The sequence below is a fragment of the Polychytrium aggregatum genome (genome assembly GCF_025602895.1).
Source record: "Polychytrium aggregatum strain JEL109 chromosome Unknown BJ171scaffold_29, whole genome shotgun sequence".
NCBI classification, from domain to species: Eukaryota; Fungi; Chytridiomycota; class Chytridiomycetes; order Polychytriales; genus Polychytrium; species Polychytrium aggregatum.
The window spans coordinates 183,059-206,162 of record NW_026516231.1 but is presented as its reverse complement, the minus strand read 5'-3'; the positions used below and the strand labels follow the sequence as shown (position 1 = coordinate 206,162).

Here is a 23,104-nt window from a genome sequence, read left to right as displayed (position 1 = left end):
CCCCCTTGAGCTCCTCTCAGTCCCTCGCGTTGATCGATTGCTCGTGCATTTTGTGCTCCTCGGCTCGACTCAACCTAACCCAGCTCGACTACCCCCATCCTCGGCTTCGTTTCGTGACGGGCCTCCAAAATCCGCTGTCTGGATTGCTATCGACACCAACATCGTCGTCAGCATACCATCCGCGCGATAATCTGGTAAGCTCCCGTGAGAACAATGCTCCTAAATTGCCGCTTGCCATTCGCGTTGCCCATTCTGCTTGCAATTGTCCAACACGCCTCCCTCCCCGCACCGTTTCGCCGGCTCTGCCGATATGGCCGTTGCCACCACGAGAGTCGGTAGTCTTTCGCATATCGAAAAACCCGCGATTCTGCTCTCCACCCCCCTCAGAGTCGGAGCTGTTGAGATTGCATGTTCCACATCATAGTGACAAGCGCCCCGACCCTGACTGAACCACTCATCTTGCTGCCTCGATAACAGTGAAGCTGCATTGTGAATCGCCGCGATTCAAAGGCGACAACACCCAAGTCTGTGTCGAGCTTCAAGCTTCAAGCTTCAAGCTTCAAGCTTCCACCTCAACCCTCGCCCGAGACCTCCTCCATACACAGTCGAGCCGAGTCGCTCACTTGCCACTTCGACAGAGGAAACTGACCGGGCATACTCTCCCCTTGCGCTCCTCCTTGCACGCACGACGGCCCATTTTCCTGCTTAGACGACATTCAGCCAACCCACAGAGCCGCCAATTAGCTCGTCACAACAAACGTCATCGAGATGCGATCTGATACCCGAGCAACGGCGGCGACCGATGGCACTGGCGTTCAGATTCAGCGCAGCAGCAACGAGTCGGACGCGTTGCGAACAGCAATGCACCGGCTCGTTGTGCGGCTCCGGGTCGGGAGCGGTGAGTTGAGTGGTTGCGGCAAATTGGACGGGTGGGTGTGAGGATGTGTGGATGTGGATGTGGATATGGATGTGGATGTGGATGTGGATATGGATATGGATGTGGATGTGGATGTGGATATGGATGTGGATGGTGCCGTCGGAGAAATAGTCCAATGGGTGTATGTTATGGCAGGGTAGTCGTCGACCAGGGTGGTCCAACAGCGCTATCGATAGGGAGAACGGCAGATGCCTGGATGCACCTGCTTTTGGGATCAAAGTATCACTCGTGCTGGTTTCGGCATATCCTGACAGGTGATGGCCGTGCTCCCAAGACAGAGTCTCATCCACACAATGTTTCCTCATTCCCTCTCGGTGCCCCGCACTTCCTCCAGGGCCGACCGTCTCAGTGTCCTCTGAGGGTCGGCAAACGCTAACACAAGGACAAGCGTCGACAGCATCCGACTCGGCCAGCCCGCAAGGGACGAACCCCCAACTCGGCCACGAAGAGCGCTCCGGTGGTGGCCGTCTTGGTGGTGAGGGCTCCAGCCGCGGGACCGTCAATGCAATTCCCGAGCCGAACGCTGCCCGCAATGCCCTTTCAACGGCTCTGTCCCAGGTGTTGACTTCGACCTCGGTCGCTGGAGCAACCGCTTCGGGCTGGAGAGCCCTCAACACCTCCGAGGTGCGGTTGGATGAGCCCACTCCCATGCCCGAGCCGACAACCCGCACCAGTCTCAGCAACACCCCTGAACGACGGGCATACTGGCTGGCCCGGGGCACGGCGATCCCTACGGATGATCTGAGCCAGCACCCTGCCGAGACACCACGACCGGCCACAACCACGAGAGCCACCGGTCTGCATACCCATATTCCCTTCCGTCGCGTGGCAGTCAATCCGGCCATACACCCGCAGTTTCGCGAGAAAGCAGTGTGCAAGCTCTACTGCAACCACTGCGCGACGCTGATGTGCAAGCGTGGGATGAAGGCCATTTTGTTGGGCAACACCAAGGTCGAGTTGTTTTCAACAGACACGCCTCCTCGAGGCGTGCAACTGATCCATCTGGACTATACGACTCGAAATTGCCTGTAATGTATTCCGATGCTGGCTGTGGCGCTGTGTGAATGATCTGGCGGAGCGCTCCAGGCCACTGTTGGACAGCCCGAGGCGGTGGTGGGACTGATTGGTGGCATCGATCGATGCACCGCGGCGCTTTCTGATGGCTGGACTCGATGCGATGATATACAGCTGTAGGATAAGAGACGCGGCATGTCTGGGCTGCGGGAATGTCGTGGGCTATCATGTCACCCAGCCCTGCGAAAAGTGCCTGGAGGCATGCAACAATGGTATGTTCTGTCGCTCGGTGCTTGAGGCGAGCCACTCGCTTGACGGATGCGGCCAACAGCATGTGCGGTCGATCACAGACGGCACCGCTAACACAGGCCCATTCTCCGTGTCCAGGACATTTTTGGATGTTTCATGTAAGCCAGCTCGCGGACGGGCGGCACACTTGTGCACCCGCTGCTTCGACGGGTGCGCTGTGTTAATGCCGACGGTTCCGGTTATGATGGACTCGCACTGGATGATGAATTGCCATGCGAGGAGCTGGGCAGTGTGTGAGCTTTTGTGTTGCTCACTTCTTTGTGTCGAATCAGGCGGAAGGCGTCCACTCGGAGGACCGAATGGATCAGAATGGTGGGTTGTGTTTCACTGAACATCCCTGCTGCACATGCGTCGACCACCGAGTCTGCTGCCGCAAGCGCACGCCACTGACCGCGGGTCTCGATGTCTGCCAGGCCGCCAGCTCCTGAGATGGGAGTCGCTTCCTCGCTCCGAAGAAGACAAGGATCATCTGGAGGGCCGGGCAGTCCAGCTTGCTTGTCGCTGAGACCGGAACGGCACCTCCGACCTCGACAGGAGACACATACTGGAGCGAGTGGGCGGACAGGGGAGGGTGAAGCAAGGGTGGTCCGCGGCCATCGATCGCTCGGGGAGTGCGTGTGATTGCCAAAGGATGCACAGCGGCCCGGCCTCGGGCTGAATAGACTGGAAGAGATCGAGTGCCCACAAGAACATCGAGCACAAGGCCGGCGCAGAGAGCGGTGGTTGCATCGGCTTGTCGGTGCCGGTGGGCACGCTCTGCCTGGTTACGCTTTACTCAGGGGGAAATGGGACACCCTCCGAGTGAAGACCACCGGTCGCAGTGCAGTGATGCGGAAATCGAGGGTGCTGTGTTTGGCCATGAATGCGATAAGTGGGTGGGTGTATTCAGTTCACAGAAAAAACAACTGTCATGGTTCAAACGGGGTGTCGCATTTCATTTTGGAAACGCTGTATTTCTCGGCGTGCCCGCACAATCCTCCATTTGCCAACCGTGCAGCCCGCGCGGTGCCACCGCAGTCCCCAGCAGTTCCCCTGCAGTTCAGCAATACCCGGCCCTTGCGCCCCGTCTGAACATTCCCCACAGCCATCGGCGAACCGCAAATCTGGTGCGGCTGCGCGCTGTTGCGCACAAGCTGCTCGGCGGCACTCATACGCGCACAAAGCGCTCATCCTCGCACAAACGCCGCGCCGAACTCTCCCGCAAGCCGGCACAAATCTCTCGTCGTCCCATGCAAAATTCGCGCACCGGCTATATCAACCCGCCGCTGCGTTGGTGCATTCCCCCTTCATCCGATCCATCCGATCCATCCGATCCATCCGATCCCGTCTGTTCGCATCCTGCCAGTCCTCTCTTGGCTGAATCCTTCCGTTCGCGCTCCCTTCTCAGACCCCTGTGAGTATTTTGTTCTAACCGGATCCCATTCTGATCAGATCCTACTGCTGCTTCTGCTTCTGCTCCTGCTCCTGATCCCAAATGGTGCCCCTTCGATCTCGATCTGGTCCCGCCGCTCCCATCAGATCGCGTCCAGTTCTCTCCACCCGGCTCACAGACCGTGCACTCGCTCTCGTCGGCTTTCAGATCCTCAGATCATCATTTGAACCTATCATCTGGCCGCCATGTCTTCCTCTGGATCCAGCTCCTGCCCCTGCCCCAAGCCCTGTGGCTGCTCCCAAGGTGCCGGTGCCGCGGGATGCTCCTGCTCCAAGCGCAAGCTCCAGTCCCAGAGCGAGCCCAGCAACAAGCGCCCCAAGGCCTGCAACTGCGCCGATGGCTGCACCTGTTCGCAGGGTGGCCAGCCGTGTGGGTGTTCCTCCAAGACCAGCTGCGACTGCAGCTCCGGCTGCAAATGCACCGCCGACGGCAAGCCCTGCTCGTGCAAGTCCGGTCTCTGCAAATGCCCAGACGGCTGCAAGTGCAACCAGGGCTCGGGCAAGCCCTGCTCTTGCCCCATCGGCAGTTCATGCCACTGTGATGTCTCTTGTCACTGCACCAGCTCGGGCAAGCCTTGCTCGTGCTCGATCCAAGCGACGTGCAAGTGCGCCAGCACCTGCACCTGCACCGACTCGGGCGCGCCGTGCAAATGCACTTCGCCTTGCAAGTGCGATGGATCGTGCAAGTGCCTAGACTCCGCCAAAGGCGCCAAGATCTGCAAGTGCGCCAGCAGTCAGTGCCACTGCGATCAGTCTTGCAAGTGCGCTGCTGGCGGAAAGCCCTGCTCTTGTCCTTCCGAGTCCTCCAAGTGCAGCTGTGGATCCGGCTGCAAATGCACTGCCGACGGAAAGCCCTGCACCTGTGGCCCGACGGTCTCGTGCCGCTGCGGCGGGCAATGCAAGTGCACCTCCGGCGGCAAGCCTTGCTCCTGCCAGCCGGGCTCAACCTGCAAGTGCCATGCCTCCTGTACCTGCACGGCCAGTGGCAAGCCTTGCACCTGTGCTGTCAAGTCAACCTGCCATTGCTCCAAAGCTTGCACTTGCACCGCGAGCGGCGAGGCCTGCCACTGCCAAGCCTGCCACTGCGATGGCTCGTGCAAATGCCTCGAGTCCTCCAAGACCTGCGAGTGCTCGTCCAAGGTCAAGTGCACCTGTGGCCAAGGCTGCCAGTGCTCAAAGTCGGGCGAAGCGTGCTCCTGCAAGCCCAATGAGTCCTGCAAGTGCTCCTCGGGCTGCACCTGCACAAAGTCGGGCGACAAGTGCGTCTGCAAGCCCGCGTCGACCTGCCGATGCCATGGATCGTGCAAGTGCACCAGCAGCGGCAAGCCATGCAGCTGCAACCAGACGCCATGCAAATGCGATCAGTCGTGCCACTGCTCCGACTCTGGCAAGCCGTGCGCCTGTGCAGGTGAATGCAAATGCCCGTCAGGATGCAAGTGCTCTGGCTCGCCGTGCCAATGCGGCTCATCCAGCACCGAGCCGGGTCCTTCTGGTCAAGCCGCCGCCGCCGCCGCCGCCCCCTCGCCCAAGGGTAAGCAGCCTGCCTCATCCCCGGCCAAGGGATCGTGCTGCTCCAAGTAATTTCATCGACTAGGCAGCGCCGTGGCATGGCCAGTTCATCGCCCTGATGGCTATTTCCGATGTCATGCCCCACTTGCCCGCTCTATCGAGCTGGCCATTCAACGGATATTCCACGGCCATTTTTCTGCTTCAATCGGGGTTCCAGATCTTTCGGTTCAACCGACAACATTCCTTTCCAAACGTTATAATTTCATTGCAACTCCTGGCCCACCTACGCTATATGAGCGGTTAACATTCAATAAAACCATACAGCTAAGCAAAGACGCTTTACTGCGGGCCAATGGGGGTGCTCTTGGCGGGTACTGATGGACACGTCCGTTGGGTATCGATTGAAGGAGTAGTCCTTGATCACGCCATTACAGTTTTGTTTGGTTTCGCTTCGGATGTGCTTTAGATAAAAGTTCTCAGCCCCGTGTGTATCGACGCAACTCCCGTTGGTCCAGCACATCAAATTGTTTTCGCGGACTGCTTGATCCCAGCCCAAAGCACAATCAAAGTTTGAATATGTCGAAGGATGAACGAGACTGCACATACTGCACATACTGCAAATGGTGGATCGATGTCATAATTCCCTTGGACAACCTGCTCCATCCCAGTCTCGATAGGGTCGAGTATCTCGGTTTAGTCCAAGACACACTGCCAAGGACATTCTATTAAAATCATCGCATGGACCTGTTTTCACTGAATCTATGGGCACCAAAGTGTGTGGATATCTTGGCTGGAATCTTGGCCCCAGGACGAGCTCCTGCTGTTCCAGAAAATACCAGGCCGTACCCAGGTTCCCGATGTATTGCATCCTGCTCATAATCCTGCGGCGTACACCCCGACACCCAATCGTACCCAAGGATCTTATTTCGAGCTGTTGCCGGACGGACCAGGCGCTATCGTGTTGCCTGGAGTTTTGCCGGCCGTTGCACTTGCCTTGGAGGTGGCATTGAGGATCTTGTCAAAGCAGGGCCGACAGTAGATCTCGTCCTGATGCTGGAAGCCCTTGAAGTCCGGAAGAGGCTGCTCGCATCCCTGCAGAGTCGGCGTGGAGCACAAGGTGACAGTGTCAGTATTGCAGGCAAGCATTTTCGCTTGGGGCTTGAATGTACCATCAGTGCGTTCGATGCCTTGCAATCTCCCTTGCCAAAGTCAAGGGCTGGGGGCATTGTTCCTCGCACGAGAATTGCAAACCTTGCATCCAAAGCAACCGGCATGGTATGGCTTTCCCTGGATTCGTCAAATGGCCCAGCAGCATTAGCAAAAGTTGCATGGCTGCCCTCTGGCGGTGGGGTCGTCGCCTCAGAGAGCAGTGCTTGCATCCAGACCGAGCCAGCTACCGACCTTGAACGTGACCGAGGTAATCGTGGTTGTCCCCGGGTCGGGCAAGATGCGCTTTCCACATTTTTCGCATAGAGGGGCAAAACTAGCCTCGTAGCAGGGCTGATGGGTCGCTCGGACGCCAGAAGTAGATGGAGCGTCGTTCAGATTCAAGCAGGATGGAGTTGCGGCGGGTTCCAACAGGCCACGCCAAGAGGAACCCCGATCGTCCCGCACGCTGAATAACCAGCACCTGACCTCGGCCCTTCTCCAGCCACCGCATAGATGCAACTCACCTTGCAGAGGTATTTTCCAGTCTTTTCAAAGTACTGGCTCTCAAATGGCACATTGCAGTCCGAGCACGTAAAGCATTTGAGGTGAAACCGCTTCTCGCCCGCCTTGATCACGCCATCGGCCAGGGGCTGGTTGCATCGCTCGCATGTTCCTAGAATCTTGATCTGGTAGCAAGCGGTACAGTGCGGCTTCTGTTCGTGAGTGTAGAAGGGCTCGTCGCCAAGTTTCTTGGTGCAAAGACTGCAGACGAAGCAGTCTTCGTGGAAGTGGAAGATGATGTCGTTGTTGGTGTAGCTGAGCCCTTCTTGACTGCTGATCTTGCCTGCGGGAGCACCAGAGTGGTATGTGAGTCGGCAGCTTCAACTGCGCTGGCACAGTCCGCATGCTTCCAATGTGGGCCGTGTGTGCCGCACTCTTTCCCATCCTCTCTTGCCAGTGCAGGCGGGTACATTCCCATACCGTGGCACTGTCGACAATGTGCTGTTCGCGTGGGAGCGATGAAAGCCTACGGGTCAGTCAAGCGCCGATAGGAGACTCCAAACTGATCGCTTTTTGCAGACATTGTACCTTTGAAATTCGGGTCGCCAACCTGCGAGAGATCTGTCGCAATTTCAACCGTGTCCAAGGAGAATGATGAACGACGGTCATTCACAGCCAAGGAGCGAGACGGATGCGATATGCGCACGCCACAGGGTGGTATGGCTGGTTCAGAGCACCGTTACCTCGCTGCAGATTCTCCAGAATGGCATCGAGCTCGTCTTCCATTGATGCTGTCGGCAGTCCCGGCCGATGTCCGTGGTAGCGGGAGGAGTGGTGATGATGGTGTTGGGGAAGGGTTTCGCGAGTCTTGCAACTGTAGAACCAGAACCTGGCCAGTGTGAGTCGAAACGGATATCGCAGTAGCGCAAGAGGCAGCCGCGGTCCTGCTCCTGCGCTCGACAGACCAGCCGGTGCAGAGACAGGCGACGGGTTCTCGCTTTCCAACACACATTGCAGCCGGCAATGGTCATGCCGGCTTCTCACAATACGACCGCCATTCACTGTGTGCCGATCACATTTGGTCTGGAAATCCAGCTGTATTTCCAGCTGGAATTCCACTCTCCCGCCCTTTCCTCTCCACCCTTTCCCAAATCCCACAATCCGCCTGCCGCTGGATCAATGCTCGCTCGTTCGTTCGCACGTTTGGGTCGGTGCTGCGAACGGTCGGAGTTTCGGAGTGCTGGGCCAAGCCACACAAGCCACGCGGGTCCCGTGCCGACGAATTTTTTTTGAGCCCGCCGACCTGGCCGAGCAAGCGCAGCGAGCATCCCAACCGCCCACGCAGACAGACCCATCTCCCGGTTCCTGCACACCATCTGGCGCACATGGACAGCTTCTTTATCAAGGACCGATCCTCGCAGGCGGCCGCCACCAAGCGCAAGCGAGCGCAGCCCGGCGACAGCAAGAAGAGCCAAAAGGCAGCTGGAGCCGCGGCCACCAGTAAGAAGACCGGCAAGCAGACCGGCAAGCAGACCGGCAAGCAGACCGGCAAGCAGACCGGCAAGCAGACCGGCAAGTCAAAACAGCAAGGCGCCGATGACGAGGACGACCAGCTCGGCGGAGACTTTGACGATCTCGATCTCGAGCGCAAGCAGATCGAGAGCGATGTCGACAGCGAAGCCGAGGCAGAAAAGGCCGAGACCGCCGCTCAGAAGCGCCTGCGACTGGCCAAGCGCTACCTCAAGGAAGTGCAAGATAAGGTCCAGGTTGGTTAGTGATCGCCCAAGCGGGATAATTGGACGTCTCTGTCTGTTGCCCGTCCCTCGCCCCATACAGCCGCATGATTTTCGTCTCTGTGCCGTCCGGGCGGCTGCATGGCGCTTCGCATCCGAGGCCCCTGCTTCTGCCAGAGTCGCACCGCGTGGTCTCTTGGCTGCAGCTCCCCGTGTGGAGCAGAGCCCAAGCTAACGTCTGCTCTGCACCTATATAGATGCGGAAGGAGAGTTTGACGCCCGTGATATTGATCGCGATCTGATCGCCGAGCGGCTCCGGGATGACGTTGTAAGTGTCGCGCATGCCTCCGTCGGCTGATCACCGCCATTTCACCGCGAGCAATGGCCTGCACTGCCGATGCCGTCCTGACGCTAGGCCTTTTCCTTATCCACTGCAGCTGGAAGCGCAAGGTCGCATGTTCCACAAAATTGCCCACAAGTACGCCGAACTCAATGTCACCGAGGACCGTATCCGAACGTTCCGCGGAGGAAACAAGGGACACCAGCTGCCCCTGACCTGCCTCGCCTTTGCGGCTCCATCAGTGCGGGTGCTGGCTGCGCATGCTGCCGACAAGGGTCTTTCGATCTCCTCGATCGATGCCGAGCGCAAGCCGTTGTATCTCTACTCAGCCAGCAAGGATGCCTCCATCATCAAATGGGATTTTTGGACGGGAAGACGGATCCAGGTCTTCCCGGGTGCCCTCAAGCCCACCAAGCGGCTTCTGCGCGCCATGCACGGAAAGGCACTCGCGAAGCAGATCGGACACAACGACCACATCCTCTCGATCGATGCCAGCTCCGACGGACAGTTCCTGGTGGGTAACTTGCTGTGATTTGTGTATCTTCCATGAACCACTGTGAGACGAGCGAGGTGCCGAGTCCACCAATGTCGAAGCTTGAAGTTGAACGCCTGCCGATGGACTGAGCTTGCTCGCCCAGATGCGGAGGTTGTTCCTTCGCCCTGCCTTGCCTCGTGCAATGTGGGGATAGAGGTTTCAAGAGCAACCATCGCGCTTTGAGTCTGGGCCATGCTTCTCCTCCGTGTATGGTTCAGAATTGTGCGTCGATACAGACTGTCAAGGAGCCGTTGCCATGCGCGCGCTTGCCTGACTCGGCAGAAGGCGCAAGTGACAACGGATTCCATTTTTCTGCAACTGCTTGTGTTGCTAGCATCCATCGCTCCACATCTTTGACACCCCCCCGATATCGTCCCTGGGTCTCCCTGCCTGATCCACATTTCCCTGGCTGTCTTCACGATGGCAAATGGTGTGGCTCAGGTCAGTGAGCGTATTGCGTCTATTACTTCGACCTAACCACACCGTAATGCCCTCTGCTGATTCCCGATAGGCCACCGGTGGCCGAGACAAGTCTATTCACATCTGGTCCGTCCTGGAAGACAAACACCTGCACACGTTCAAGCAGCATCGAGATGTCGTCTCGGCCGTTGCGTTCCGCAAGGGCACCAACCAGCTATACTCGGGCTCGTATGACCGGTCCGTCAAGCTCTGGAATGTCGACGAGATGTCGTACGTCGAGACACTGTGAGTATCCGTGCTCAGGCGCGCTCGGTCCCTGCCGCTCGACCCAGCAGTGCTTTATCGCTGCATCATACGCCGCCCCCATATCTCCAACCCTCTTGATTGCTCACACACCTCGCGCCGCCTCCAGCTTTGGGCATCAGGACTGCATCACATCTCTATCCACCCTTGCGCGCGAGCGGTGTGTGACCACAGGCAGCCGCGACCGCACACTCCGGCTATGGAAGATCCTGGAGGAATCCCAGCTTGTCTTCCGTGGCGGCGGCTCTGGTGACCTGGATGACTTGACTCCCATGAACGGCTCCAAGAAAGGCAAGACCACCGGTCTGTTTGGCGGGTCTATGGATGTCGTCGCCATGATTGATGAGGAAAACTATCTCACTGGTAGCGATAGTGGGTGAGTTTCGCAAGCCGACGATTGGCTGTCGGTTGTTTGCACACCCACTCGAGCATATGGGCGCTGTCATGGCGAGGAAGCAAACGAGCACAGCCAGGTGGCATAGAGGTAGTTTCCCGCCGATCCTGACCTATGGTTTTTGGACCCTCAGTGCGCTTTCGCTGTGGAACGTCAACAAGAAAAAGCCCATCTATACCAAGCTGTATGCGCATGGCACCAAGCCCGGCAGCACTCAGACCCAGACTGACGCCGCCGCACAGGCCGGTATGGATCTGGATCAGGCTGAGCACACATTCAAGTCGTCGGCATCGGACAGCGAGTGTGGCTGGATCACCTCGATCGCAACGGTGCCGTACTCGGATCTGTTTGCGACGGGCGCCTGTGATGGCTCGCTCAAGCTGTGGAAGCTCAGCGAGACCAAAAAGACATTCGGTCTGCTGCTCAAGATCCCGATGGTGAGACCCCTCCCTCCTCCACAGCACGGCTGTTGACTCTTGCAGGTGGTGTTTATTGGTCGGATGGTTGTCTGGACACGAGCTCTCCCACCCCTTCAGACGACTGATGGACTTGCTCAACCTGCGTGCTCGACTTATTTTTTGCAGACCGGATTCATCAACTCGCTCATGTTCTTTGAAGCCCCGGCCCTGCCCAAGGACGACGATGACCGAGACAAGGGCTCGCTCTCCGCCCAGTCCGCGGCAGAAGCCAAGACACAGCCAAGCAAGCTGCAGAGCCGCATGGAAAAGGCTCTGCAGATTGCGGCGCTGTCGGCAAACAAAACGGCCAATGTGCTGTACCTGGCCGTTGCCCTTGGCCAAGAGCACCGGCTGGGACGATGGTGGAGGATCAAGGAAGCCAAGAATGTGATGAAAGTAATCACTCTTGGCTGACGGATGCGTGAGAAAGCATGGTTGGGGGATCACGAGCGATGTGGGAACAGAGCAAAGATTCTCTCGACAATAGAAGCTTGCCACTTTCCATTGTTTGGCCTGTGGCATCGTTGGTGTCGTTGGTGTCGTTGGTGTCGTTGGTGTCGTTGGTGTCGTTGGTGTCGTTGGTGTCGTTGGTGTCGTTGGTGTCGTTGGTGTCGTTGGTGTCGTTGGTGTCGCTAGTGCCATAAGCCATACCAGCAGGCGAAACAACCAGGCACGGCCGCCTATTCGCGGGCTCCAAAGCCGTGTATCCCTCTGATGCGACGAACAAATATGTGTATATTCAACACCCACCCGCAACGCTGATTTGTGTCCTCTGAAATCTCGGGTGAGGCGGGCTTCCACCCTGGTTTCCTTTCGAAGCGCTTACAGTCAGTCGTAAGCTCCAGTGAGCAAGCCATGCGATTGTTTCCCGTCCTGGTTGGCAATCTCTGTTTTCGTTGGCATGGTCTTGAATATACCTAGTCGATCCCCTGTGGCGATGTGGGAGTGCGGTGCATCCACTCGACGTGAGAGGGTGGTGGATTCACTTGGTGTATCGATATCAAGATACTCGGCCTCCTCGAGTCGCTTGGCTTCCTGGCACTGTGAGCACACCTGGGATATGTTGAACTCGTTCACCGAGCACACCTGGGTGTGTGAGTGGCGAACCAGAGTCTCAGTGGGCTGGATGCATATCCCTTCCCTTGCTTCTAGGTGGCATCGTAACGCAGAATGGCCATGGCCAGCACGCGATGGTATTGGGAAACAAATTATTCGGTCAATGACCGAAAACCAAGGCGTCTCGTTTTTTTATTGGATTGACTGTAACCGAGCCTCAAAGTCAAGAAACGAAGGTGGGCAAGAGTGCATCGATTTGGCGAGGAAAACGGAGACGGCCCCACGGGTGAATACAAAGGGGAAGGAGGGAGTGAGGATTCCAAGGGTGAGGGGGAGAAACAAAAACAAGAGCGACATTTCCCCCTCCACAAAGATATTGTTTGGCAGAACTTTTTTTTTTTGGCTGTGTGTGTGATTTGATGGGTGTTGCTTTTTTCGTGCTTTCTTGCTGATCATACTGGAGCCGTACCTTTCTAGCGATCAAGCCGGGAGCCGGCTGGTCAAGATGAACTCGTTGTCGTAGGAGGTTATAGCCAGGATGTCCGGGGACTCGAAAATATCATCGGACAGCACTTATATGCCCCGGATATCTTGCTGGCATCTCCGAGTGGTGGCCCTCTCCCTCCCGGATCGAGAAGGAGATGAGCCCAACCACGAGACCCTGCCATCCCTCCATCTCTGGCCTTAGACGCCTGTGATCTTGGGGGCGTTGATGGGCCTGCTGAGAGGCGCAGCCGCCGGCAGATTTCCAAAGACCGGAGCAGCAGGAGCAGGAGCCTTGACGCCGTCACGCATGGGCGGAAGCTTCTCGTTGTCGAGATCGGCCTTCTTGGCCTGCTCGAACGTGGCGATGGCTGAGCATCACGACGGCCGCGATTCAGTTGCAGGGACGAAGAGTGGGACGAAGAGTGGGGGAAGGTGAACATTGTCAAAATTGCAGCACTCTTGAAGGAGGCGCCGAGTCGAAGTGGCAGCTGCACATCGATACCCAGCCTGGCGTCCATGGCAGACTTACCGTTCTTGATGCCCTCGGCACCGGTAGCGAGCGTTCCGGCTGGAAGGGCCTCGACACCCATAACGCTCTTCAACTCGGTGATAATCTCGCGCTCTTGGCTGTGCCGTACATCAAATCGTGTCAGTATTAGCCAGCGTCCGTGGGTGGCAAGGCAGCCAAAGCTAAAGCCAATGCCAATGCCAAACCCAAAGCCAAAGCCATCCGAGCCGAATCACATGCAGTCCGCTCCTTACCGCAGGACCTGGAAGACCACAGCCATCTTGCCGATGGCCAGAATCTTGTTTCGGAGGGCCAGCTTCTTCTGTCTGATGTCTGTCGTCACAAAGGCAATCACACGTTGAGCACACAAGATTGAATAAATCGACAATCGAGGAGGGCTGATAGTACTTTGGCGCTATCGCGGTACAACAACGCAGGACCTTACCGTCCTTTTCGGGACTAGTGGGGCTGGGCGTATCTTCCTCGAGCTCCTCCTTTGTGCAGGTGTTGAGGATCGACAAGAGCATATCGGTGACTGCGATGCAGATCAGCACGATAATTAGCACAGCGACTCAGACAGACACAGGTGCCGGCCCAGGTATGCGTGTAAGAGCTGCAACCCCTCAAATACAGGCCCAAGCCAGGCATTCCCCACCTTTCTCGCCCACAAAGGGAAGCGACCACGTGAAGACATCCATGAAGTTGGGGAGCCAGTAGGGATGAGGCGTGCAGTTGAACTGCCGAATGTTCATGACGTTGTTTTCGTACTTGAGCACAGCAGCTGGAGAGAGATGTGAAGCAGAGACGAAGGCGGGTTGCGTGAGCGTGGAGGTGATAAACAGAAGCAGCGATTGACCATGCCAATCAGTCAGAGACAGCAACGCAAGGCGCACAGCAATGGGTGTCATAAGAATCAGGCTCAGAACAGCGCCTTGCAGTCGATCTCTGATACAGCCTCTCGGCAAAGCCCATCAATGCCATGGAGGTCACATACCCTTGTTGTTGTAGACATCCAAATAGTTGGGGGCCGAGAAGATGGTAATCACCGATGGGAAGCCCGTGGTTCGGGTCTTGCGATACATCCGATATCTGTGGGTGTGCCATCAGGCCGTTAGAAGGGGCTCGAGGCCACGCCGCGGCGAGTACGGATCTGCGGAGGAAACAAGATAGATGGTGTACCCGGCATCCTGGGCTTCGTGGGCACGAATGATCGACAGTAGGTTGTTGCGCTCCAAGAAGGCGCAGGCGGCGTGATAGCTAGTTGGCCGAGAGAGATAGACCCGCCAGACATGAGCATCAGGCAGCGAGATACAAGCAGAGGGCCGTTTCGACCTCCGACACGGTTTGGGAAGGGAAATGCACGAATCGACCCTGGACGAGAGTAGTGCACACGACCATGGCGAACACGGCTCCAAAGACAAACCTGAAAAAGTACGAGCAGCCGCGAACACTGTTGTGGACAAAGAACTCGTTGGTTCGCTCCTGACCGAAATCCTCGAGCGGATCAGCCCAGAGGAGATCGCACATGAGTCCGTGGGTCGGAGGTTCCCGGAAACGGTTGAGCTGTGACAGACGACAGACGACAGCCCACCGGCCCGTTCGGACAGTTAGCACAGTCAGCAGCAAAGCCGCAGCCCAACAGCAACACCCGTCGCCATGGATTCCAGAGGGATGCGTAACGGTGCGCAGCTTGTCCCTTCGCAGCATGTCGTCTCAGGAGAGACTGTCCGGCTTGAGGAAACGCTCCAAACTCACGTTGCGGAGATCATCGAGAGTGTTCAATTCCGGTGAGAGGCCGCCGTGGATACACAGGAACTGCTTGTTCATGACAGCCGCCAAGGGCAGGCAGCAGAACGCCTCCAGGCACGCTTCGTAGACCTTCTCGGAATACTTGTGCTTACCTATGGGTGCGGTGCGCGGATCACATTCGGGCGAGAAAGATGCTCCAGGATCAGCAACTCGAGGTTCGTTTGCAAGGAGTGGCGCAGATCGATATCGGTGATGTGGATGCGGTGGCTGTCGGATGCAACGCAATAGCTCTTACTGCGGCTGCGACCGACACCGGCGCGAACGAGATGGGGGGGAACTTACACTCCAGCTTGAATGTGAAATAGTCCGTCAAATGCCGGCACTCGTGGTTGCCTCTCAGAAGGAAGATGGTGTCCGGGTACCACATCTTCAGAGCCCACAGATAGAGCACGCACTATAGACACCAAAACAAGCAAAGCGCGTCAGTCCAAGTCGCAGCGACTCGAGCCCGACAATGTGGAGGCGGAGGAGAGTGCCGGACGTCAGAGCCACAGCAGGACTCGAGGCGGCGTCCGCCGTATGGGCCAGCATATGCGAGATCCCGCGTGCCGTCTCGCAGAGCTCGAACGGGCTGCGAGTGAGCGAGCCCAGCAGGAACCACGCGGCGGCTGATGCCCAAAGCCAGCGCCGACCACGAGGGACCCGAACAGCGCCACACAACAGGGCGGCGGTGCAGGTTGACGACGCTTTGGAGGGACGGGCAGCGATCGCAGGAGGAATGGCGTGCCGGCCAGTGGAGCCCGGTGAAGGTGCCGAGAGCACCCGCCAACGGGGCAGAGGCTGCACGGTCGAAAACACACCTCTATCGAGAAGTAGCCTCGATCTACATAGTCGCCCAGGAACAGGTAGCGGGTCTCGGCAGGGTTGCCTCCAACTTCAAACAGCTTCATCAAATCGAAGAACTGGCCGTGGACATCGCCGCAGACTGGGTATGCAGACGCAAGAATCAGTCGTCAGCAGGCTTACATGACCGCCGAATGCATCCGAATGCATCCGAATGCATCCGAATGCATCCGTGCGCGGTGCTCCTCAGGGGGGCAGCAGAAACGAGGGCAGTCACCCGCCAGTGCGGCCCCGCACCCTTGCAAGATCGCTCTCGGCCAAACACAGGCAGGGGAGGCAGAACTGACCCGTTATGGGGGCATCCACCTCTAGCAGCGTGGGCTCCCGTTTCAGAACAGCGGCACCGCCGTGGATGATGAACAGGGCCTGCTCCTCGCTGAGTCGCCCCTCGTGGACAAACAGGTTTTTGAGCATGTCGATGTCGGGCTTGGTGGGGTCCTTCTTGGAGTAGAACTGGGCCTCCGTGGGAGGAACGGTGATGGGCGCAGGCACATCTTTGATGGGCCAGGAGAGGTATTCGGCTTAGCCCGGCGCAGATCGCGGACGATCTGATCACGCTTGAGGACGCTATGGCTGTCCCTTCAAGGTATATCCACCACCCTCGACCCCGCAGAACCCATCCCGCGCGTCTCGACGGACAGAGAGAATCAAGGACGCAGATGACACAGACAACGACGCCGACGCCACCGGGAATATGGAGACGACGTGATCGATAGGCAGCAGCGACTGCAGATCACGACGTATTCCGTCAGAGACGCCCGTCGATGCGGCTGGTGAGCAATACATCCCAGCAACCCAACCCCGGCGGACAAGGGTGCAATACCTGTGACGATGCGGTTCAGGGTCGAGAATTGCTCGCCCGCCTCGTTGACAAAAATAGTGTAGTCTGTCATGGCACGGGAGGGTGCGGGATGGCTGGGAAGACGGCTGGGGAGGCGGCTGAGGGATACACCGACGGACGGGGTGATGGACGGCCGCTGCGCGAGGAAGGGCCGGGGTGAAGGACAAAACCGCAACGACGACCGCGGAAGCGAAGGCGAAAGCAGAAACGGCGAGAGCACGAGCGAGGGCCGAGGGGCAGCGAGACGCAGCGAGAGCTGGCCGACAACGCGGGGCGGCGGCGAGAAGCCATTGTCTCGCCAGAGCCATTGTGCTCGGCCGATCCCACCGCAATCGCCCGAGTATGCCGATCGCAGCAGCGGCTGCTGCCCGAGCGACCGCTGGAGCGCCGCTGGAGTGCCGCTGGAGTGTCGTTGGAGCACCGGTAAAACGCAGATGGAGCACCGCTGCCGCCTCTTCGTCGTAACGATCGGCAGTACCAGATACCGATGCAGCCACGACTGGAAGTCCACACTCGGTGGTGGTGAAAGCACGGTAGTCCGCAGAAGTAGTCGAGAATAGCCCAAGCTGCAGACTCTGCACCGCCGGCTGCGGGCCAAGGGAGCACCAACGCACTCGAGTCTGCTTCTTGGAGCGGGCGTTGGAACCATATCTCGTTGCTGGAGCAGCATTGTGGGAACTATGCCCTGCCACGCCGAAACTGCTCGGGTTGGCAGCACGACTGATCGCCCAGCGTTCGAGCCAAACAAGTTGGATACTGGATGGATGCAAAAATACAGTCTTGCCAATCAGGAGCGACGGGGGCCTGCCCAGCATGTCTTGGTACAATCCAAGACGGCCTCTAGACCACATCTGCGGGCTCGCAGCAGAGGCTCGCAGCAGCAGGCTCGCAGCAGAAGGCCGCTTGGATCGCCCTCCTGCACCCCCCCCCCAGCGCGGACGGCATCCTGCCTCGCCCGAGCGCTGTTTGCCCATGCTCCCATGGCCCACCCACCATGGCCTTGGTCGGCACATGGAATTTGTGCCGGCCGTTTTTCCGGGAGCCTGGGTCGCCACGTGACGCTCTCGCTGGCCGAGAGGCGTCTCGCTGGCGGATTGTGTGCATCTCGCTCCTTGTGCCCCGTCTCGCTCCTCGCTTTCATGTGAGTGCTTTCGTGGACCAACAAAACCCGCCTTTCGTCGCCCTCTCGATCCATCATCCTCTTCTTCGCCATCGCCCTCTTCTTCGCCAACGCCGCGGCCCTTGCGCTCGCCGTCTGACAGCACCAGACCGCTCTGCTGCCCACCGCTTGCATCCGAGCCCCCCCCAGTTCAGCTTGCTTCAGCTGCTTATCCCGCTTGGTCCAAAATGCCATCGCCTCCGAAGCCCTGGGAAGTCTCGTCTGGCCATGACCCTGCCGCACCAAGCCCATCGGCCTTAGCGTCGCCCCCTCTGCCCGATCGGCCTGCACAGCCTTCGCTGCTCGCCGGCCAGCCGGATCAGTCATCAGCACTCTCGCCATTCGGCTCACGGATCGGCTCCTCATATCCTTATGACTCGGGTTACAACTCGTATGGCTATCGCGCCGGATACCAATCGCCGTACTCCTCGCTGTCGAGCGGCTATGGTGGCTATGGAAGCTACGGAGGAGGATATGGCGGATACGGGAGCTATGGAGGGAGCTACGGTGGCTATAACAGCTACGGCTCCGGCTACGGCTCTGGATACTACGGCTCTTACAGCCCCATGAATCGCTTCGGCCCGTACAGCCGCTTCGGCGAGAACGATCCCAACAATCCCAACGCCGCCATGCCCAACACGATCGGCGCCCAGATGGAGGCCTCCACACGCTCGGCCTTCCAGCTGCTCGACCAGATCGTCCAGACCTTTGGTGGATTCGCACACATGCTCGAGTCGACCTTCCAGACGACCCATGCCACGTGGATGTCCATGATCGGCCTGGCCGACCACTTTCAGTTCCTCAAGACCTTTTTCCACAACACCCTCTCCTCCTTTGTGTTGTTCCGGTCCCTCCGGAGCTTTGTCACTCGTCTTCTGTCGCCCTGGATCCCAGTCCGGCCCGAGTCCATCTCGGCCGAGAACTTTGATTCCTTCACCACGGAGCAGCAGAATGTCAAAAAGGCCGCTCGCTCTCAGCGACCGTTCTGGATCTTTTTGTTCATTCTCGTGGGCTTCCCGTGGCTCATGTCAAAGTGGGTCGAGCGCATCAACCGCAAGCGGCTGGAGGAGGCTGGTCTGAACGCACAGGCTGGTGCGGAGTCTGCATGTAAGTATCCGATTTACTCCGCGATGGCCATCTGTGGTGATCTTGCCTTCATGAGCCGCACGACGGTTTATGGAGACACGGGCCTGAGCCCGCACGATCGTGATGGGTTTAGTGTCGGACTGTACATTCCCGCATTTTGATTGTCTTGTCCATTCAACGTCGAACGCCGAACCTCAAACCTCGAACCTCGACCGAACCCAATTGATGCTCTACGACATCTCCAACCTGCTCACCCACGCGCACAAACCTGCACGGACAACATTGCCAACACTATCGAACGTTTCCCTCGCCCATCTCATCGAACGCCCTTCCGAAACACCGGCGCATCGATTCAACGTCACCGATGCCCATGCGACCCTTCAACATCGCATCAACTCACTACCATACCAGATCCCGTCAACCCAGCGCAGTTGACGCCGGATCAGATCCAAAACCTCGAGTTCTGCAGGTCCCTGTACGACTTTGAATCCCAGGATCCCCAAAATGAGCTGGCCTTCCGAAAGGGCGAGCTCATTGCCATCCTCAACAAGATCCCGATACCCACGGGCCAGCAGTCAACATGGTGGCTGGGAAGACTGCAAAACGGCCGGATCGGTCTCTTTCCGTCCAACTATGTGGAGCTGATCCAGAAGAAGGCGGGATGCAGTCCTGCGTCTCCACCACCGCCACTGCCGCCTCAGCCGCCGCAATCTTCCCAAGCGAATCCTTCTTCCGAAGCTGTGGTGGACGCCTCGCCAGTCTCGCCCAGGTTTCTGTAGGGCCTCGGCGGTTGCCAACCGACATGTGCCAAGCCAATACACTGCCTCTGTCGCTACCTGCAATTACTGCGACACACCCCCTCGCTGCGTGGCATCAGGACACTGGTGAAGCTCGCACCACCTCCCGCACGGCTAGATTCCATCCGATGTAGGGTGTATTTGGATTGTCTGGCAGTCATAATAGAGGCGAGGAGTGGAACTCGGTCGAAAGCGAAGCTTTTGGGGGAATATCGTCAAGACAGAGTCCTCGAGGGCGAGAAGAAACGGGGGGGTCGAAGTAGAGGCACGAAAGGCGCAGGCAAAGGCGCGGAGAACGGCTGATCCAGAAGAGCGGATATGTTGGATTGTGAGAGCAATGCCCGGAAGACCCTCCGGTTGCGGACGAGGGGAGGAGGGCGTCGCTCAGGCTACTTTGAGGATATCGACCCTTCTTCCAGAGGCAACACCGACCCACTCGGAGTGTTGCGTGGACCAGGAGACCTGATTGACCTTGGACTCGGTCTGATACACCAGAATTGGGTTCTGAATGACCTTCTGCTTCATCGAGTTGGAAATGTCCCAGACGAACGCCGTGGAATCTTCGCCTGTCCGGCGGAAAGTGTAAGATGGATAAGCGGCCATTGATCGTGTGGGAATCAAGACAATCGATTCCATGTGCGAATTCCTGTGGCGCCGTATCGGCGAATACGGCCCACGGCCACAGTCGCCGCATCCGCCCCCAATCTCCCCCCCCCGCAAAGTTACCTCCGGTGCACAGGTGGGTTGTCGAGTGCGGTGCCCATGTGGCCGAGTTCACGGGTGCCCCATGGGCACGCAGCTCCACCACAGGGATTCCCGGCATGCGGATATCCAGGATGATGACCGAGTCCGACCCGGCCTGCAGCGTTGCCACAAAGTTGGGGTCCTGCTTGTTCCAGGATATCCGAACCAGACCCGGGCTGGTGCTGGGGCTGACGCCGTTCGCCAGTGGTAGAGCCTCGTACAAAATCGTGGAGTGGTCCAGTGCCCTGCAGGTTTGATATACACATGCGGTCAGAAAGTGAAGAGCGTGATATGCAGCAAACCCAGGCCCCGACCACAGATCGAAAGAAAGTGTCCAGTGATCGAGTTGCAAATGTCACAGAAATGCTCGATAAGCACCAGCCCAGAGGCGTTCTGGGTGACGCTCGACTCTTGCAAAGCAGACCAAGGTATTGCGGCGGGCCAGTGCCCAGCCGGCGGTGTGCCACGGACCTCAGATCAAATAGCCGAACCGAGCCATCGGCCGAGACACTCGCAAACTCGTCCGTGGACTTGGACTTGAACGAAACGTCAAACACATCCTTGTCGTGGGCAATGAGCTGGGTCTTGGCTTGCTGGGTCTGCGCGGAGCACGGGGAGATGCATTGCATGGTTGGCTCGAGCGGGCGATGATCACCGATAGCGGTTTCATGCTATCGAGCATTCGGCCAGCTCGCAGGCGCTGTACCTCGATGTCCCAGACGGTGCAAGGTCGTGTCGATGCTGCTGGTGATGCACAGGGCAGGATTGGTGTCGTTCCAGTCGAAGGACGTCAACGGAGCCGGATCCTTGCGCTGGATCAAGAGAGGATGCTCTCAGGATTAGACCCATTCCCGAAACATCACCGACGATGTCATGGCTACTGTTGCTGCTGCTGCTGCTGTGATCGATGCTGAGCTCGGCCTCCGTACCTGTGATCCCTTGCGAGAGTTACTGAGCGTCAGTCTGTACGTGAGCTCCGGAGCGCCAGAGTCGGAGCCTCGATATTCCCACAGCCTCAGATAATCGCTGGTTGTGGCCATCAGCTCCGGTCCCGGTTGAGCCTGGATGTCGCCCAACCGATGCAGCAGCGGGATGGATTGAGGTACAACAGAGTGAGAGCGTGCGTTAGAATACAGGTCCAGGCTGCGTCCAGGCTGCGTCCAGGCTGCGTCCAGGCTGCGTCCAGGCTGCGTCCAGGCTGCGTCCAGGCTGCGTCCAGGGGCCGGCCAAGCACAAGCACCGAGAGCCATAATAATTGGTTGCTTCGTTTCCAGACGCTTTGCTGTGGTCCCATACAATGCACTCCGGTCCAAAAGCCTGTGCTCGTGCTCCGATTCCAGCATTCAGCCGTCGCTGCATCTCCAAGGCTCTGCCGTGGACTTGGGCGCTCCCGTTATCAAGCAATCCAGAAGCAATACCGTTTGAGGGGCCCACATCAGCTTGGAGCATGGATACTGGTGGTCGGCTGTCGTGACGATGTTGAAGGATTCGCTCTCCGGGTCGAGCTCGATGACTTGAAGCTGGGCGGCCAAAGTATCAGTCAGGATATGTGTTTGCCGTGGCGACCCGGATTCGTCGGCGGACACGAAAAGCCGAGAGGCGGAAGACGAACGGACATATCGATCAATACCACACTGACGGATAGACGCAGAGGGCCGAGCAGAAGGCCGAGCAGGAGCGGGGGAGGGGGATGGAGGGCGAGGGGCATTCGGGGCGATCGGGTATCGACGCCGGCTCGGCCGAGCCATCGGGTCCACTGGTCTCCACCAGGACTCAGGACCCAGCCGATACACTGTGTGTGCTCTCGCTTCGTCCAGCAGAGCACGACCTCTATCAAGCCAGTCCCGGAGAAGGCCACAGTCGCAGCAGCAGCCGTTGTGCGCATGCTGAAGGATCCAATCAAGTCCGGCAGCAGCGGGCTTCCAGCAACAGGATACGACCAGCGACTCTCGCAGCCGCAGGCCGGTCGGCGTGTGGGTCTTACTTTGTTAGATTGCTTCTCGAGGAAGCTTCCCAGTCCCAATCGCAGGAGACCAGGGCGCTGCGACCAGTGGAGGGCAAAGACGCTCCAGTCGGCCCGAAACGAGTACTGATCCTTGGTTGGGCTCATCGTGCTGGGGACGCTGCTGCCGAGGAGGAAAGCCGAAGAGAGTCCGTGGGGCCCGGAGACGTGCGGAGGAAAGGACGGACGGTCAGGAAGCGATGGGGCCAAGTGCCATAGGCCGATGGGGAGCAGACGGCGATGGGCTGTTGCTTGGGGCCGCGCAACAGGCCGCGAGATGGAGGCGAGGAGCGCGGCGAAGACATTTGGGGGGGGGGTTCTTCTGCGGCCAGCAGCGCGACGGATGTGCTCGCGGGAGCGCAGACGGCGCCGGGCGTGCGGACGGCCGCTGGATAATACATCCGAGTCGTTAAAAAGCCTTGGGCCGTTTAACAATCATGTCGTTAATTATCTCCTCGGCACGCTGTAATATCTGAGTTGTTGCACGCCCAGCCACTGCGAGCGTCTTTCGGCCCGGTCGTTCGACTGTCCGTCGCTGCCACTCCCTCGGTGGCGAGCATTCATCTGTCCCCACCGCTCTCGCCGATCGTCAGTCGCTCGCAATCATGCAATCCTGCGATCATGCAATCCTGCGATCATGCAATCCTGCAATCATGCAATCCGCCGATTCGCCATCCGAATCGTCCAACGACACAATCAGCCCGCGCTTGTCCCGTGATCGTCGGTATTGGCGCCGCGCT

At 58.4% G+C, this 23,104-nt stretch overlaps 7 protein-coding genes across 7 annotated transcripts; 4 read left to right on the top strand and 3 right to left on the bottom strand.

Annotated features, from left to right (window-relative positions):
* The first annotated feature begins 1,276 nt into the window (after positions 1–1,276).
* On the top strand, positions 1,277–2,843 carry BJ171DRAFT_444197 (FAM72 protein-domain-containing protein). The gene is made up of 5 exons (XM_053108137.1): positions 1,277–1,965; positions 2,126–2,223; positions 2,339–2,358; positions 2,533–2,572; positions 2,674–2,843. Exons 1-5 carry the CDS (start codon positions 1,586–1,588, stop codon positions 2,763–2,765), a joined length of 630 nt encoding a protein of 209 aa, XP_052964756.1. The 5' UTR covers positions 1,277–1,585; the 3' UTR covers positions 2,766–2,843.
* A 714-nt stretch (positions 2,844–3,557) lies between these two features.
* BJ171DRAFT_569460 (uncharacterized protein) lies at positions 3,558–5,583 on the top strand. Its single transcript, XM_053113570.1, has 2 exons — positions 3,558–3,653; positions 3,840–5,583. Exon 2 carries the CDS (start codon positions 3,878–3,880, stop codon positions 5,270–5,272), a length of 1,395 nt encoding a protein of 464 aa, XP_052964755.1. The 5' UTR covers positions 3,558–3,653; positions 3,840–3,877; the 3' UTR covers positions 5,273–5,583.
* A 442-nt stretch (positions 5,584–6,025) lies between these two features.
* BJ171DRAFT_600687 (uncharacterized protein) lies at positions 6,026–7,636 on the bottom strand (the record flags this gene model as incomplete). The annotated part of the gene is made up of 7 exons (XM_053115033.1): positions 6,026–6,292; positions 6,452–6,487; positions 6,602–6,700; positions 6,874–7,193; positions 7,331–7,351; positions 7,439–7,471; positions 7,594–7,636. The coding sequence occupies 7 exons, from the start codon at positions 7,634–7,636 to the stop codon at positions 6,122–6,124; spliced, it is 723 nt and encodes a 240-aa protein (XP_052964754.1). The 3' UTR covers positions 6,026–6,121.
* A 599-nt stretch (positions 7,637–8,235) lies between these two features.
* BJ171DRAFT_461106 (WD40-repeat-containing domain protein) lies at positions 8,236–11,631 on the top strand (the record flags this gene model as incomplete). Its single annotated transcript, XM_053108467.1, has 7 exons — positions 8,236–8,620; positions 8,841–8,911; positions 9,021–9,437; positions 9,970–10,163; positions 10,291–10,557; positions 10,709–11,012; positions 11,160–11,631. The coding sequence occupies 7 exons, from the start codon at positions 8,236–8,238 to the stop codon at positions 11,445–11,447; spliced, it is 1,926 nt and encodes a 641-aa protein (XP_052964753.1). The 3' UTR covers positions 11,448–11,631.
* Positions 11,632–12,659: 1,028 nt separating this feature from the next.
* On the bottom strand, positions 12,660–16,741 carry BJ171DRAFT_165536 (calcineurin). Its single transcript, XM_053105907.1, has 13 exons — positions 16,559–16,741; positions 16,023–16,229; positions 15,693–15,817; positions 15,175–15,286; positions 14,839–14,984; positions 14,507–14,646; positions 14,263–14,340; positions 14,078–14,172; positions 13,739–13,864; positions 13,529–13,618; positions 13,338–13,416; positions 13,105–13,202; positions 12,660–12,943 (listed from the first exon to the last, which is right to left on the bottom strand). Exons 1-13 carry the CDS (start codon positions 16,626–16,628, stop codon positions 12,774–12,776), a joined length of 1,536 nt encoding a protein of 511 aa, XP_052964752.1. The 5' UTR covers positions 16,629–16,741; the 3' UTR covers positions 12,660–12,773.
* A 1,031-nt stretch (positions 16,742–17,772) lies between these two features.
* Positions 17,773–19,732, top strand: BJ171DRAFT_512880 (Peroxin 13, N-terminal region-domain-containing protein). The gene is made up of 2 exons (XM_053111702.1): positions 17,773–18,842; positions 19,233–19,732. The coding sequence occupies exons 1-2, from the start codon at positions 17,924–17,926 to the stop codon at positions 19,598–19,600; spliced, it is 1,287 nt and encodes a 428-aa protein (XP_052964751.1). The 5' UTR covers positions 17,773–17,923; the 3' UTR covers positions 19,601–19,732.
* BJ171DRAFT_512877 (WD40-repeat-containing domain protein) lies at positions 19,733–22,653 on the bottom strand. The gene is made up of 7 exons (XM_053111700.1): positions 22,347–22,653; positions 21,781–21,882; positions 21,292–21,423; positions 21,084–21,174; positions 20,834–20,951; positions 20,345–20,607; positions 19,733–20,184 (listed from the first exon to the last, which is right to left on the bottom strand). Exons 1-7 carry the CDS (start codon positions 22,470–22,472, stop codon positions 20,003–20,005), a joined length of 1,014 nt encoding a protein of 337 aa, XP_052964750.1. The 5' UTR covers positions 22,473–22,653; the 3' UTR covers positions 19,733–20,002.
* Between the last annotated feature and the right edge of the window lie 451 nt (positions 22,654–23,104).